This window comes from Scomber japonicus, chromosome 21 (assembly GCF_027409825.1).
Source record: "Scomber japonicus isolate fScoJap1 chromosome 21, fScoJap1.pri, whole genome shotgun sequence".
NCBI classification, from domain to species: domain Eukaryota; kingdom Metazoa; phylum Chordata; class Actinopteri; order Scombriformes; family Scombridae; genus Scomber; species Scomber japonicus.
In genome coordinates this window covers 27,892,053-27,908,565 of record NC_070598.1, presented here as the reverse complement: position 1 = coordinate 27,908,565, position 16,513 = coordinate 27,892,053, and the positions used below count along the sequence as shown (strand labels likewise).

The 16,513-nt window shown below is 40.5% G+C and overlaps 1 protein-coding gene across 1 annotated transcript in view; it reads left to right on the top strand.

Moving 5' to 3' along the window:
• cnn3a (calponin 3, acidic a) overlaps positions 1-12,696 on the top strand; it is a 31,283-nt gene extending 18,587 nt beyond the window's left edge. The window contains exons 2-7 of the mRNA XM_053342516.1: positions 8,507-8,628; positions 8,891-8,957; positions 10,395-10,532; positions 10,606-10,722; positions 11,065-11,211; positions 11,651-12,696. Coding sequence (XP_053198491.1) covers positions 8,507-8,628; positions 8,891-8,957; positions 10,395-10,532; positions 10,606-10,722; positions 11,065-11,211; positions 11,651-11,992 — 933 coding nt within the window. The 3' untranslated portion in view covers positions 11,993-12,696. The remainder of the gene's footprint in view (positions 1-8,506; positions 8,629-8,890; positions 8,958-10,394; positions 10,533-10,605; positions 10,723-11,064; positions 11,212-11,650) is intronic.
• Positions 12,697-16,513: the final 3,817 nt, after the last annotated feature.

Below are 16,513 nucleotides of genomic sequence, written 5' to 3'. Positions count from 1 at the left end.
TTCACTGAAACCCCGCCCCCTACCAAGTGTCACCTGTCAATCAAAGTCACCACCTCTACCAGAAACATGGACGCTATGTCTGAGAGCTTTCTGCTGCTAGCTCGGCGGCTAATTCGGTGGCTAGCTCGGCGTCTAACTCGCTGGCTAGCTCTGTGGCTAACTGGCTAACTGTAGACTGTAGTAGTAGTAGTGTGTGCTGAATGTATTTATACCTCTACAGCAGCAGGGGCGGGTTTATGCTAACATTTCCAGACCCGCCCACTAAATCCTGAAACACAGTTTGTGAAGCCTAGCTCCACAATTCAAATCTAAATGGTTGAAATGCTTTTTACACCTTTTTTAGAAATACATTTATGACCTATTTAATGTGTTTAGAAGAAAATGTCTGAATTCACTTTACACTGTATTTAAAGAGTAAAGTCAGGAAGCAAATGAGTATGAGTATGTGTAAGATTTAGTGTGTAGTATATATGTATTTTATCTCGCCCTATTATTTTACTATTTATTACTTTTTTAATTGAGCCCCATTCTCTGCCTTGAGTTTTGAATTTTGTTGTATTCTATACAATGACAATAAAAGAATCTGATCTAATCTAAATGTGTCGTATTCATAGGTAGTGACAGGTACATGAAAGCTTGAAACTTGATTGGCTGCAGCACGATTCTGCAAAATAGAATTTGTATCTCTAGCTAGTTTTACATTGATAACTATAATCATAATAACAATAATAACTTTTATAACAAGTAAGTGCTTTACCAAAACTTAAAAACAAGAGAAATGACCAGACTCTTCAAAGTCTTTAGATGACACAGAGTCAACATGAAGTCGGTCGGATTAGGAGGAATTCATTAAAGTACGTGGTGTGAAAATTGTATCAAACCGTGCCAAAATTGCATATTCACTTCAAAATGGCCGACTTCCTGTTGGACTGAGGGTATGGGTCCAAGAGACTTTTTTGTGCGTCTTTAAATGATACATAAGCCTACCAAATTTTGTTCATCTACATCAATCTGGAGGGAGGGGCTCAATTTTATTAATCCTCTACAGGGTGCAATGGCATGGTTTGGCCAGCAGTTCCTGTTTAATGGCGAAACATCAAAATTCCTCACATCGCCACCAAGCAACCAAATCCCTAATCAGAAAGTTTTTGATAACTTTTCATCTCCAATGTGTCAAGATGTTTCTGAGTGAATTTGAAGTCGGTCGGATTAAATCCCTAGGAGGAATTTGTTAAAGTACGAGGTGTGGAAAACACCAAAATCGCACATATTTTTCAAAATGGCCGACTTCCTGTTGGAGTGACAAGTGACAAGTGACATGTCCAAGAGAGTTTTTGGTGCGTCTTTACAAGATACATATGTGTACCAAATTTCGTTTGTCTATGTCAATCTGACTTGAGGGGCTCAATTTTTTTTTCAATTTTCAAGGGGGCGCTATGGAGCTGACACAGTATTTATGTATATACGTGTTCAGGGTGGCACCCTCTACATGCGTGATTAATTTGGTGTAGATCGGACAATGTCTGTAGGAGTTATAAGGACTTCCTGTTTAATGGCGAAGGATCAAATGGCGAAGGAAATTGTCGGCGCCGCCACGGCCAAACCGGATCCCTAATTAGAAAGTTGTTGATAACTTTTCATCTCCAATGTCTCAAGATGTTTCTGAGTTTATTTGACATCAGTCGGATTAAATCCTTAGGAGGAGTTTGTTAAAGTACGAGGCGTAGAAATCGCCAAAATCGCACATATTTTTCAAAATGGCCGACTTCCTGTTCGAGTGAGGGTATGGGTCCAAGAGACTTTTTTGTGCGTCGTTACATGATACATATGTGTACCAAATTTCGTTTCTCTGTCAATCTGAGTTGAGGGGCTCAATTTTTTTTTAATTTTCAAGGGGCCACTATTGTATCCAGTAGGTGACGCTATGGAGCTGACACAGTATTGATGCATGTACGTGTTCAGGGCGGGACCCTCTACATACGTGATTAATTTGGTGTAGATCGGACAATGTCTGTAGGAGTTATAAGGACTTCCTGCTTTTTGGCGAAGGATCAAATAGCGAAGGAAATTGTCGGCGCCGCCACGGCCAAACCGGATCCCTAATTAGAAAGTTTTTGATAACTTTTCATCTCCAATGTCTCAAGATGTTTCTGAGTGAATTTGAAGTCGGTCGGATTAAATCCCTAGGACAAGTTTGTTAAAGTACGAGGCGTGGAAATCGCCAAAATCGCATATATTTTTCAAAATGGCCGACTTCCTATTGGCGTGACATCATGGTTCCCACAGACTTTTTTTATGCGTCTGGACATGATACATATATATACCAAATTTTGTTCATGTACGTCAATCTTTCACATTTTTATATTTGTTAGGAGGCGCTATTGAGCCATTTTCGACGGCCATTTCGGCGAACCTTAAAATATCAAATTTTTCGCCGGGTCTGATGTGCGTGCCAATTTTCGGGAGTTTTGGGGCACGTTTAGGCTGTCAAAACGGCGTTTGTTTAGGCAGAACTATAATAATAATCTCTACAAATAGTGCTTGGGCCCTAATAACTCATTCAATAGAAAGCAATTCTTGAAAAAAGAGAATGAGAGAAGAGAATGAAATGAAGAAACAGAGCTAGCCTGCCTGGTCTCCTGGTTATTCCACACTCCAAAGGTTTTTAGCCTGGAACTAACAGACTACTAACAGACTCAATGGTCTCAGTTAGGACCTCAGGCTGCATTATGTGGACATTTGATTGGGTTTTGTAAGTAGTCTTGCTGCAGCGTTGTGGTCTAGTTATGTTGTGATTCTTCTTCTTTCCTCAAACTCTGACTTGTTTTTCTACTTGCGTCTCCAGTTGATGACATGCTGGTATGTTAGGTAGTTATATGTTAATGAATAGCAGCTGGAAATGCTCAGCCTTGGTTCAGTACTCAGTCATGTGTATAATCAGTCAAATGCCAATCAGCTTCATGCTGACTAACCACTGTGGTCTGATGATTTTGTTATCACACTCACTGTTTCAGTTAAGATTACAATCACTCTGGTTAGATCATGTGTGACTGGAGTTCTGGCTTAAACCAGTTGAGACTACATACACTGCATTCTTCTGAGTGTTGGGCAGTAGCTCAAGCTTCACTCAACTCTTTTTCCAAATGCTTGCAGTTTTGTGTTGTCATCAGGAAATGCTTTTGGGTACAGAGATGAAATGGGGAGAGGGTTTGTCTGGTTTTCACTTCCAGCAGGCTTGAATCATAACCTTTTTCCCTCAGAAGCTCCGTTTAATGCTTCCATCAAGAGAATTAGATCCCTTTTTCCAGTGCCTGCTATTTTTTTCTACAAGGTCTTGGCAAGCTTCCTCAAAAATAATGGCTGGGAGAAGTAAAGAGAGAAAAATCCCTTCCCTCCGATCATTCCAGCTCTTTGGCCTCTCAGTGGGGGTTCTCTCTCTCTGTTTTGAAACTCCACAGACACAAAACGCCTCACATTCATTCCTAAATGACACAGTTTTGAACTTTGATATTATGACCGGAGAACATGTAACCTTTAACTCTAACCTTCCTCTGAGTCACAGTTTGGAACACAACATCCTCTTTGCTTTGTGACAGGAACTGGGAGGAGGAGAGGAGAGAGCACATGAAGACTCCATTCTTTGTCTGTTCAGGAGATGACAGCAGGCCTAGCTTTTGAAGAAAGTGCTGTTAAGTGTTGATTATGGCTGCTGACAGGCTTCAGTGGAGGAGGATACGTGATGGACTGTAGCTGACATGAAACACTCCTTAAGACTTGTGGAGTTTAATAAAAGTGACTGATGAATTCATCTGCAGTGTTTGTTTCCAGCTGTACACTGTTGTAGTAATAGACAATACCTCAGTTTTGTGGTTGGCTTTGATTAGAGTCATGACTGTTATAGTCAAACTACAAAATCAACTATTTTGATCATCAGTAAGTCAGTTTAAGCTAAAATGTCACATTTGTTCTGGTTCCTTCTTCTCCAGTGTCTCAGATTTTCTGTTGGACTCGATTAGTGAATGAATTTAGATAATAATACACACAGTATACTTTGATCTACAGTAGTACTGAGGGCATGTCTCTTTCTGCAAATATTCTATTTGGCAGTATTTAAACTGAGTTGGCAGGATGTCAGCTTTTCACTCAGCTGTGTGTCAGGTGATGGCGCTGTGTGTCAGGTGATGGCGCTGTGTGTCAGGTGATGGCGCTGTGTGTCAGGTGATGGCCCTGTGCTATGGTTACAATGTAGCAGCACAGAACAACATTCTGGGTCTATGTGTAAAACCCAGGTGGGTCATTCCAGATCAACAGGGGCCTCCTGACTGACCATCTTGGATTTTCTTCATACTAGATGTAAATGATGTCATTGGACCCAACAACCAGGGTGCCAAATGTCTGGCCTGTATCTTCTTTAAAAGTGGGTGTGGCCTGTGAAATATGAGTTCATTACTTTAGAACTAATTATGCTAGATGCTTGAACTTTTCAGGGATTGTTCTAGACTATTCGTAAAGTACTTAACCCACTGTTGTATATTTACAAAGTTGTCTTGCTGAAATTATATTAAGAAAATGATTTCATGCTTTGAAGCACCATGTCTTCACACAGAACCACATCAGAGCTTTTACATTTTTGATATAATTCCCATGTATTAGCCCTTTTTTAGCTGTATAGTTTAAAGAAATCAGATGTCTGCTTTATGAGGCATTATAAATGGAAAAATGATTTCACACTGATATTACTAGTGCATATTGCTCATGTACCATACAAACATCTTACCACTGGAAAGAGCATGTTTTATTTAGTAAATGCACAAAATATGAAGTGGTAGTGATACGGTCCTTTGAACAAAGCTAAAACAGTTTAATAGTAATGACTAATGGAACAGGACCAGAGGCCTCCATATCTTAGAAATGAAAGAAGATACCAGCCAAAAATATTGCACTCTAGTTGGGTACAATACATTAAGTATGAGATGTTCTAAACTCTGTTTATTTGACCTGGAATTAGCCAGATGGGAGTTTTTATATTTCTCCTGCAGTTCACTGTGTGGGTTTATTGCTTTGTCATTTTGTTGGGAATAATTTATACATTACATTCCTCTAATTTGTCTCTTCATTCTTTGTTAGCTAGGCATTTCTGACCTTGCTTACTGTAAACTACACAAGTGAAGAGTCCTCTAGCAGGAGGCAGACAATATAACTTTGTATTTTTGAGTGAAAATAGAAGGAAAGAAACAATGGGATAGTTTTATTAGAACTCCCAAAAAATGATTTCTTTATTGATCAACACTATGAAATGGTAGATGGTTAAACTCCCTTGGGTGATAATATCTCACTTGCCACATATGAAACGTTCCAGTAATGAATGTGTTACCACAGTGTTTGCTTTGACAGTTGAGAAATCAGCTTACTGGAAAAGGCTGCTGGTAATTTGGTTACCTAACTGCCTATAAAGGCCCTGCATGCATAGTTTGTAGAGTTTAGTATTCTGAGTCAAACCACAAGAATTGTACCAAACAACACATCAGGCTTTAAAGAGAAAACAACATGGTGATATTTGAGTGTTGTCACTATGAAACAGTGAAAGATAAGCATATTACCAGACAGCTGAGTCAAACCGTGCTGTGCTGTAGCAGTTTTACCGTGCTGAGTCATGCAGAGTCCAGCCTGAGATGGACTATCTCCAGAGTCAAGCCTGAGATGGACTATCTCCAGAGTCAAGCCTGAGATGGACTATCTCCAGAGTCAAGCCTGAGATGGACTGTCTCCGGAGTCAATCCTGAGATGGACTATCTCCGGAGTCCAGCCTGAGATGGACTATCTCCGGAGTCCACCTTGAGATGGACTATCTCCAGAGTCCAGCTTGAGATGGACTATCTCCGGAGTCCAGCCTGAGATGGACTGTCTCCGGAGTCCAGCCTGAGATGGACTGTCTCCGCAGTCAAGCCTGAGATGGACTATCTCCGGAGTCCAGCTTGAGATGGACTATCTCCGGAGTCCAGCCTGAGATGGACTATCTCCGGAGTCCAGCCTGAGATGGACTGTCTCCGGAGTCCAGCCTGAGATGGACTGTCTCCGCAGTCAAGCCTGAGATGGACTATCTCCAGAGTCGAGTGACTTCAGTGACTTCTTTCAGACTAGAGCCTGCTTCTTCTTCTCACACAGTGCTTTAGTAGCTTCTGACTGAATCTCTGCTTTATTTAACTGCTTCCTGATTGTTTTTAGCCATATTGGAGTCATGTTCAGTGGCTGCTGATGAAAACAGTTTCCTACTGCTGCTATTAAAAGTTTTCCACTGACAAACTAACAGGGGAATTTTAAAGTGAAGAATTTATAGGAGATGGCGACTTTGACCACTAGTCTCAGTCATGATGTCTACAAGCTGCTGCTTTTAACAAGTGTGTCATCAGTTAAAACACACACCTTCAAGGAGATAAAAATGGCTAGTGTGCTTGGTTGAAGAGCTGAGGCAGAGCCAGCACATGTGTATGTCACAGGAGGAAGTGCAGGATGTCCACAGGAAGTCAGAGTGGACTGTGCTGAGGTGGACAGCAGATGCTTTCTCTTTGTGCTCCTCTCTGACTAGCAAGTCAAGCAGCTCTTTGTCCTGCTGTGGATGAGCAGAGCTGTCTGTGGGATATTTACACAGTGTCAGGCTGTTTCTACTGTCCACAGAGTTAATGGGAGGAGAACACTACAGTCAGGTTATTTACATAGCTAAGAGTGTCAGAGAAAGTCTTCAACCTCAGATGATTGTACACTTAGTAAGCTGTTGTGTTGTGGATGTTAAGTTTGTAGTAATTACCAATGTGATACTTTGGAGCAATACGAAACAGACTCTGGTGACTCTGAGATCATATCTGTCATTCTTTATGACCTTTCTTCTAACCTAGCTGTATATTACTGGTCTTACTTTTCAACATATTTGTCATTCAAATCAAATAACATAAATTTGATCTACTTCATTAGCTTGACCACTAATTTCTAGCCAACTTCATCATTTGTCAAAGGCATTTTATTATCTTTATCCACCCAATTATACACACGCACACACACACACACGTACAGACATGAAGACAAAACTAATTACACTGACAAACAGCAAAATTCATAATAAAGAAATAAACAATAAAACAATAAAAAGACATGCATACACACACACACACACACACACACACACAAACACATGAGGTTCCTTCAATTAGATGTTTTCAATTTTGTGATTGATGGATCATGATATCTAGTACTGTGTTGACCATGAACAAATGATTCATGGATCAGTATTGTTGAAACAAACTAGTTAGTACAACATGTGTCTGACCATCAACACAGTGTCCACACTGTCCTCTCAGTGGGTAGAGCACCCCCCCCCCCCCCCCCCATGTGTTGAGGTTACGGTCCTCGCTGCGGGCGACCCCGGTTCGGGTCCCGCACTGAGCGGTCCTGTCCTGCATGTCATTCCCCCCTCCCTGCATCCCATTTCCTGTCTCTCTCTACTTACCTGTACATTAAAGGCAAAAAGCCCGAAAAAATATACTTTAAGAAAAAAAAAAATGTGTCCCGTGAATGCACACCAAGGATAGGTGCTGGACAGGAGTGTATCAAACAGAAGATGACCACACCCCAAAGTTTCAACTAATACAAATGTTGTATACAGCCTTATATATGCACGTGTCACACCTCCTACTAATCCACAATCAGTGACATCATCAATTCTCAAGCATACACCTCCATTCCATAAAGGTAGGGTAGATAGGGGAGGGTCACTTTATTGATGCCTTTTGGGGGAAATTCAAAAATGGACACAACAGTATTCTTGAAAAGTGATAAAATCTAAAATAAAATAAAATACTATATACATAAAACAATAAATATACAATACATTAGTGGGAGGTATTGAGAGCTGTGCTGTTGTCGTGCTTTGAGGCACGTGGCTGAACGTGCTCATGAGCTGCCTCAGCTCAACATAGAGAGGATGAGAAGGTCTGTCCATGATAGCTTCCAGCTTTCCTCTCATCCTCTGTCATTTTTTGACACTTTTGGTATATGTCCCACAAATGTTCATCTGTCAGTAACCCATTTTACAGAGGATCCCTGAAATGGCCATTTAAAAGAAGTCAGTAGAGTTTTTTGCTCTGTGTAGTCTTCAGGGCCCAGAGCTTTGTGCCTGTTGATCTAACAGCAGATGTTTCACACTGGTATTAGATGAATATGAGGTATTTAGCCTGTTGTGGTGAGCCTTTGTTGGAGTTGTACAATGTCTATATTATGTATGTATAAACGGTTTATCATCTACAGGTCTATCAATTAGATAGAAGACTATCTATTACTCCTGGCAGAAGACTAAAACACTTTATTTTACTTATTTCAAAGATTCCCAGGTGTTAATAGCTCAAAATTCACATCTGTGTCATAATCATACCGAACTGCTGATGGTCTATGTGTTCTCACAGTTCTTATTGATGTTTACAGGTTTGTAGATTTAATGAGATGTTTTATCTTTCAGATTGCTCAGAAGTATGACCAACAGAAGGAGGAGGAGCTCCGCTTCTGGATTGAGGAGGTTACAGGAATGACTATCGGGGAGAACTTCCAGAAAGGGTTGAAGGACGGAGTCATCCTCTGCGAGTATGTGTGTGTGTGGGTGTGTGGGTGTGGGTGTGTTAGCTCTATAGTTAATGCTGGAGGGGATGCTTGCACAAAATGGACCCCAGGAAGAGTAGCTGTTGCCTTGGTAACAGCTAATTGGGGATCCAAATAAACTAAACTAACCAGCTAAATGTAGCGATAGGTGGACCATCTCTGTTCTCTGTTCATTCATTACTTCATCCTTCATATCTGATAGATCACAGTATGTTCTGATATGTTTGTGTTTGTCTTTTTCTCTTAGATTGATCAATAAGCTTCAGCCTGGTTCAGTAAAGAAAATCAACCTTTCACAGCTGAACTGGCACAAGGTGAGATGTGGAGCAACCTCACAGTATGAAGTCACTCCTAACAGGACAGACATTCTCAGACTTAAGACTTATAGTAGTATTATTATTGTAAGGAGTTTCCAGGAGATGATTCATATTCAGTGGAAGAAGAGTTGAGCTTACTTAATGTCCAGACACGTTCAGTATTATGAGATCTAACAGTGCAGATAATCCAGAGTATCCTTCACTGGATGTGTGCATGTCATTTATTTAAAATGACTCCCATTGAAGCAATATTTATTAGATGTTCACATTGTTACCTGGTATTTCACAATGCTGCATCATTCAAAGTCATTTCCTCCACCTGTAAGAACACATGAGGAGGTGCAGTTAAAAGGTGTGTTGGACAGTGGGAGAGAAGATCAGTTCTGTTTATCACAATCATTGCTGTGTGTCCAACATCACACCATACATGCAACATGTGGCTCTAATAAAGCCAGTGTAAATGATTTGATTGGACAGGACTGACTAATGTGAATCCAATGATTTGGCTTACGAATTCAAATGTATTTTATTTCAATTTATTGTTTAACCCATTTCAGTGTTGTTGTAAGTCATAATAATGGGGAAGCCATTATTTAGGGGAGTTGATGTAGTCTCATTGTTGTGCTTGAAAATCAGGGTCTCACTAAGAGAACAGTAAACTAGTAGGGATTTAGTAATCACTAGAACTAATGAACTCACTGCGGAAGTAGCTCCACTAAGGAGGGACTACTATAATGCAGGTGATAGACTACAAGCCAACCATACATGTAAGAGTAGAAAGGAATACGTTTGGTTATTATTAATGACTAATAACTATCTAACTAAATAATAATAATTTATTAAGAAATTAAAGAATCACTTCTAAAAATTCATTCAGAACAATAACCAAACTGTCTGATTAGTCTCAATCAGTCATAAAAGTAGAAAAGGTGAAGGTGTGAAACTCCAAGCACTGTATTTTGATCAGCCACTTATCACAATAACATATACACAATTATCACAAAAATGCTTCTCTTTAAAGCTATAACATATTAACAAATCATCAACAAGTTCAATCAACAGTTATAAATTGTCCCACCACTATAACTTATAGACAAACAGATGTGTATGACTGTACAAATAAACAGGTGTGTGTGTGTGTGTGTGTGTGTGTGTGTGTCCTTGTACCTTGTCACCAGCCAGCTTGATAAAAGGCCTCAGTTCACTCACAGTGTCTGCTGATAATAAAACTCTATACTATACTATAAAGAACCCAGCTCAGAAGTCAGCATCATAAAGGAAACATTGAGCTCCTTTCAAACCAGTCACAGCATGTCAGGCTTTGCTTTTCAGTCACAGCTTTATTTGTGCCGTTACTGTTCCCTCCTGGTTTAGTGTGAGACTCAGCCCCAGCCCCCTTTCACTCATTTCCCTTTTTTCTGTTTCCCTCTGCAGCTGGAAAACCTTGGGAATTTCATCAAAGCTATCCTGGCCTATGGTCTGAAGCCCAATGACATCTTTGAGGCCAATGACCTCTTTGAAAATGGCAACATGACTCAAGTCCAGACCACACTGCTAGCACTGGCCAGCATGGTGAGTGAACACACATCACTAAACATGGTCATTGTGTACTGAGGCTGTGACCTGTGTGTTTTCTCTCTCTCAGGCAAAGACCAAAGGTATGGACACAAAGATCGACATCGGGGTGAAATACGCAGACAAACAGGCTCGACATTTTGACAACGAGAAGATCAAGGCTGGTCAGTGTGTCATTGGACTGCAGGTAACTATGCAACCAGTCACCTGATATCTTTAGGCTCACGTCAGTGAGTGAGCTGATGTTTGGATTTTAGCTTTTAATATCTTGGTGCCAGAGAAATAAATAGATTCACATTTTCCCTGGAGAGATTTTATTTCTTGTGCAGTTTAACAGTCATGGGACACTGAAGCTCTCCATTAAAAGCCAGACTTTTAATTTTAGGAGCAAACTCCTGATCTTTAAATCAAGAAACTGCTTTCTGTAAAATGATTGAAGGTTTGAAGTCAGTGATTCAATCATTTAAGCAATTTAGACTGAAATATGGTTAGATCTGCTGAGATGACAGTGTTGGCCTCTTTTCCTCAGATGGGAACAAACAAGTGTGCGAGTCAGGCTGGAATGACTGCGTATGGAACCAGAAGACATCTGTATGATCCAAAGACTCAAACTGATAAACCCTACGACCAGACCACCATCAGCCTTCAGATGGGCACCAACAAAGGAGCCAGTCAGGTAAAACCCCCTCAGCTTTGATGGTCCTCCTATGATACAACCTCCAAAACCTGATGGTGTGATGTTCTTAAATCCTAACATTTGTCTGTGAAGGTGACATGACATCGCTCATGGTAAAGTAGTTTTAATGTTAATCTTGATTGATGTGTACAGAAGAGGATTAGGGCCACTGTGGGGGGAAAAAAGTGAGTTCTGACTTATTTCTCAGAATTCTGACTTTAAACTCAGAAAGTCTGAGAAATAAGTCAGAACTCACTTTTTTTCCCCACAGTGGCCCTCATCCTCTTCCATAGATGTGCATATGTCATCATCGCTGAATTGTGAACATCCTGTTTTCTTCTTCCAATTAGACATCATTAACTACAAAGTAAGTGTATGCATATTATCATGTGGTGAAGTGTGTGTGTGTGTGTGTGTGTGTGTGTGTGTGTTCCTGCAGGCAGGCATGTCAGCACCCGGCACCCGCAGAGACATCTACGATCAGAAGGTGGCGCAGCAGCCTCTGGACAATTCCACCATCTCACTCCAGATGGGCACCAACAAGGTGGCGTCTCAGAGGGGTATGAGTGTGTACGGTCTGGGCCGCCAGGTCTACGACCCCAAGTACTGCGCCCCCCCAACAGAGCCAGTCATACACGCCAACGGCAGCCAGGGAACCGGCACCAACGGCTCTGAGATCAGCGACAGTGATTATCAGGCCGAGTTTCAGGAGGACGATTACCACGGAGGTTACCACGACGACTACAGCTCCCATTACAATGATCAGGGCATTGACTATTAGTGGAGACCTCCACCTCCAGAGCAGTATTAAGGAGTGTATTTCTATCAAGTCCACAACAGAGCAAGTCTTTTGCTATCCTCATAGTCCTTTTATTATCTTGAAGCATAAAATGAAATGCTTCCTTGAGTGCATCCCTTCTTCACCTCAACTCTTTGATTTGAGCAGCTGAAAGAAGTATTAGCATAGAATAATGAGATACAGATACAAACATTTTTTTTAAGCTTGACAACATTCTTTTTATAACCCACCTTTTAAAAGATGTCTTAATGATGGAACACTGAAGTAGTATAACTTTGTTGAGTGATGGTGTAGCATCAGGTGAAGGTTTGTATTCCTGCACTGAAGCAGTGCTGATGATCCATGTGTAGTCCTAAACAATAGGCTGATTGATGTGCTTCTCTCCCCTCTGTGTTCATAACAAGCAGCCACACTTTGTGATATTGGTATTCTTTAAATGTTTAATAATCACTAGAAATGTAGTTTTGTTTTTCTTGAAATGATGAGCATGTAAATTGTGATGGCTGTTCAGATAGTGAAGATGACCAAACTGAGCTAGACTTCCTCATGCCATCACACAACCTATATTTCCATATTGCCCCCCTTGTATTCCCAATTTGTATTTATTGCAGTGACTCTTGTTGTAAGTCAGTCCACCATATGAAAAGTGAGAAAAATGGTATGTTATAAATAAAGCCTTAAATTCTTCAGTTCTTGAAGCCTGTCTGAACACTATTGTTACAAACCGAAAGTGCACAGTGCTGCTGTGTTCACGTGCACACTCATTACTAGAACAAGTTCTATGCTGCATCCTTCATGAAGTGAACATATTGAAGCTGAGAGAGGTGTATGCAGCGTTCCAGTGGCTGATGCATAGCAAACAGCACACATTTAGAGATGTATCACCAGCTGCTATCATCTCAATTATCATTTATTCTTCACAGTTGAGCACATGCTTTCTGAACATTTTTCTGTCTAAACTAAATATAAATTAAATGTATAATGACATGATCTACTCTATTATTGATGACCAAAGTCAAACTCTATGAGAAAACTAGAGCTGGCAGTATTCTTCTCACAGCTGTGTTCATTCACACACATGCACTACTGAGGTAGAGATAGGATAATCGTGATATTTTTGGTGAAATTTGGCCCTTTCCTTACTTGCACCACTTTCAGACCAAAAATTATACTTACACAAAATGCAAAGATTGTTTAAAAAAAAAAAAAAAAAAAAAACCCATATCCATTTTCAAGTTTTGTCTTGTGCCAGCCTGAGGATAAAATGTGTGATATGAGTATGCTATCTTCCAGGCAGACATGACATTTGCTGATTCATACATGTAGCTGAGGGATACAACACCATGATCTTTGCTCAAATTCCAGTTGTGGTAAAGCTTTAATTAAAGTCAAATAGTTTCTGTTTGGTTTTAACACCTCATTATGTTTAGCACCTCAACAGAGCTTCAGGATTTCAGTCAGGTTTTAAGTTGGTGGTTTTTCATAAGAAGAAGTCTACACTGAACTCTCTGTAACATCCACTGCTAGCATACATGCATTTTGTCCTCAGACTTTCTATGAATTAACATAAAAGCTCAGTCAGGGAAAAATGAGATCCAACAGCAGCATGCAAACTGTTGCTAACACATCTATAGACTGGCCCAATACGACTCTCTGACTTCAGACTGAAGTTGGTTCCTGTATCCACATGTAGTCAACATGGCAGTCAAACACTGCTCAGAATGACATGTTGAAAACTTCACTTTCAGCAGTAAATGTAAAACTGCAGCAGTGGCTTTCATAATATGTGTGGTAATCTATAGTTTGTAATAGATAGATGTAATAGGTACCTCAGCAGCTCAGTGTTACAGAGGGTCACACATATTATTGTCAAAACAAGTGCTAATGTTTCCCACATGAACTTAGCAGTGTCTTTCATCACATTTCTTGAACTTTTTTATTGAAGATTATAGATATGACCCAGATGTTTCAGTGTTTAAAACACCTTCATAGGAAATGACTGAACACATATATGAAATGTATTTACATTGCATCACATTTTCCAAGTTAAGTTTAAAACACATTTGGTTCAAAACAGTCTAGAGTCTGTTTGCTTGTATGTGTAGTTTGGATGAAACCAGTGAAACCATGGTACATAAAGGTACTACTGTCTAACAGTGCTGTAGCTGATCGGCTCTCTCCTGTCACTTTCACATTTACTGATTAAAGTCACTCTTGTGCTCTGATGCAGATGCTGGGAGAACTAGTTTGTACAACATTGTTATCTGATCATAGTGGAATCTTCTTGTTTATAGCTGTCCTAAACGTTCACACTCAAAGACAAAGTGAAAAGTAGGTCATTGTAGTTGAAAAAAACTTTTATTCTGTAGATATTTATTCTTTCAGATATTTTGCAAGCCTGATTTAACAGAGAGACCAGACTGAAACTAAACCAACATTGAATCAGAATGAAAGGTTTCCGTCTTCAGATATCAAACATGATAGTGTATCTTTGTGTTTATCTATAAAGCTTTAAACGGTTTGTATAGTTTTCATGCTGATAAGCGTGTTTGCTGTCTAATGAAACAATGTGCTGTTTGAAGCCATGAAGAGGTTTTCAGTGATAGTGTAGTGAGCAGTGGCTCTCTGTGTGCTGCTGCTGCTGCTGCTGCTTAAATTTAGTCATCTCTCATTGTGAAGAGTGGATCAAACAAGCTTGTTTCTGTTTTGTGGCGTCAGTCAGGCACCCTGGGATTTCTGAGAGTTGAAGACAAAGAGTGAGCGTCCAATGGGCTTCATGAGAATGTAATGGCATTCATTCAAAGCCCCTCCTCCCCCTAGCACTCTTAACCCATCCGCTGCTCAGGAATAATCACCGCTTTGTGCAGGCCTGTGGAATCCAGGGTGAAAACGCAAGACTCAATTATAGAGAAGGAGTCCAAAAAAGCATGGTAACCGCGGCAACCACAGAGGGCCCTTAAAGGGAAGGCATAAAAACAGAACCAGTCCTGCAGGCCTGGCCTCTTGCTAGCAGAAACCAAGCCTGCGGTGTCCTCCCACACCGCACATGCTGCTAGGGGCCAAAAACATGTCAGAGGTTTTTGTGCCAAATACTTGTGAGAAATGATGCAAAGTATCATTTTCACCAGCCTAGTGGACAGTTACAGCACTGCTCTGCTGCTTCGTCTGTGGTGTCACTGCACCGGCCTCTTACCACAATTGATTAGGTGTATGTTTGAGGTTTGGAAATGTATGCTGACTCTGTTCAGCCACTGCAGAATGACACAGATGATCATTTTTCTGTTTGAACTCATTGACTGATGTTTGATTGGGTAAGTGTGGGCTGGACTTTAGCTGAGCCTTGAAAATTGTAGAATCCAGTGACTCAAGACAAATGCTGCCCTTCCTCCAGACACAAGAGCAGTATAGTGATTGTGTGTGGAAACAGTCTCAGTCTGGAAGGCCTGGACTTTATTAGCATGGGAGTTCCAGCTCTCCTCCTCCTCAGGCTGTAATTCAATGCACCTCTGCATGGGGAGAAAGGGAGGAGGTGTGTAGGCTTCTGGCAGGCACATGGATAACTGGGATGGTGAGAGGAGAGGGTGGAGGTTTGATTTCCTGCTGACAGGCTGCTGATCATCCTGAGCCACGGCCCCTGCTGGCTGAGAGGAAGGCTGGGGACCCAGAACCGTGGGACAGCATTAGGGCCTCCGAATTTCCATGTCAAACTCAGAGGAGGGAAGACTTTGTCACAAACTGTCCAGTCTGCACCAGGGCTATTATACTTTTGAAATTGGAATTTAGTTTTTCAGTTTGCTTTTTTGTTTCAGTTTAGTTTTAGTTAGTTTAACAAGTTTAACAAAATTAAGTAGTTTTAGTTTAGTTTTTATTTAGTTTTAGTCTTAGTTTGAGTGTTTCAGGTATTAGGAGGAAAGCCTTGATTAGTAGAAGCTGTAAAAGATGAAATAATGCTGACACTGTGGTACTTGGTACTAGCCCGTTATCTCAACAAGACACACTGAACTCTAATACAGTCACCATGGAGACGATGAAAAGACAAATAAAACTAGGCTGCAATTCACTTTAGTTTTAGTTAGTTTTGTATTGTTCATTATAGTTTTTGTTTTTTTTACAAAACTTGACTATTATTTTATTTTATTTCAGGTAACTAAATTATTTTTTCGCTGCTAGTTTTAGTCTTAGTTTTAGTTTTAGTTAACTATAATAACCCTGGTGAGCCTGGTCTGCACAGCCTTTTCTTTCACATTTACATGAACATGACATGTAATGCAGATTTTTATGCATGTGGTGAGTCCAGATCACAGCTGGGGCCAGCACAAGCCGGTCAGTGGCCCTCTAGTTTTTCTGGTTTTTAAATGTTTCATGTTTGTTTTATCTTTGTCATTTCCTCTTTACTGTTTGGCTGTGTACTCTCTCCAATAAGTCTTCTGGTCCATCTGTTTGTGTCTACCTGACCTCAGTTCTCCTCTCTGTACCATTTCATTCAAGACTAGTAAAAAGGTA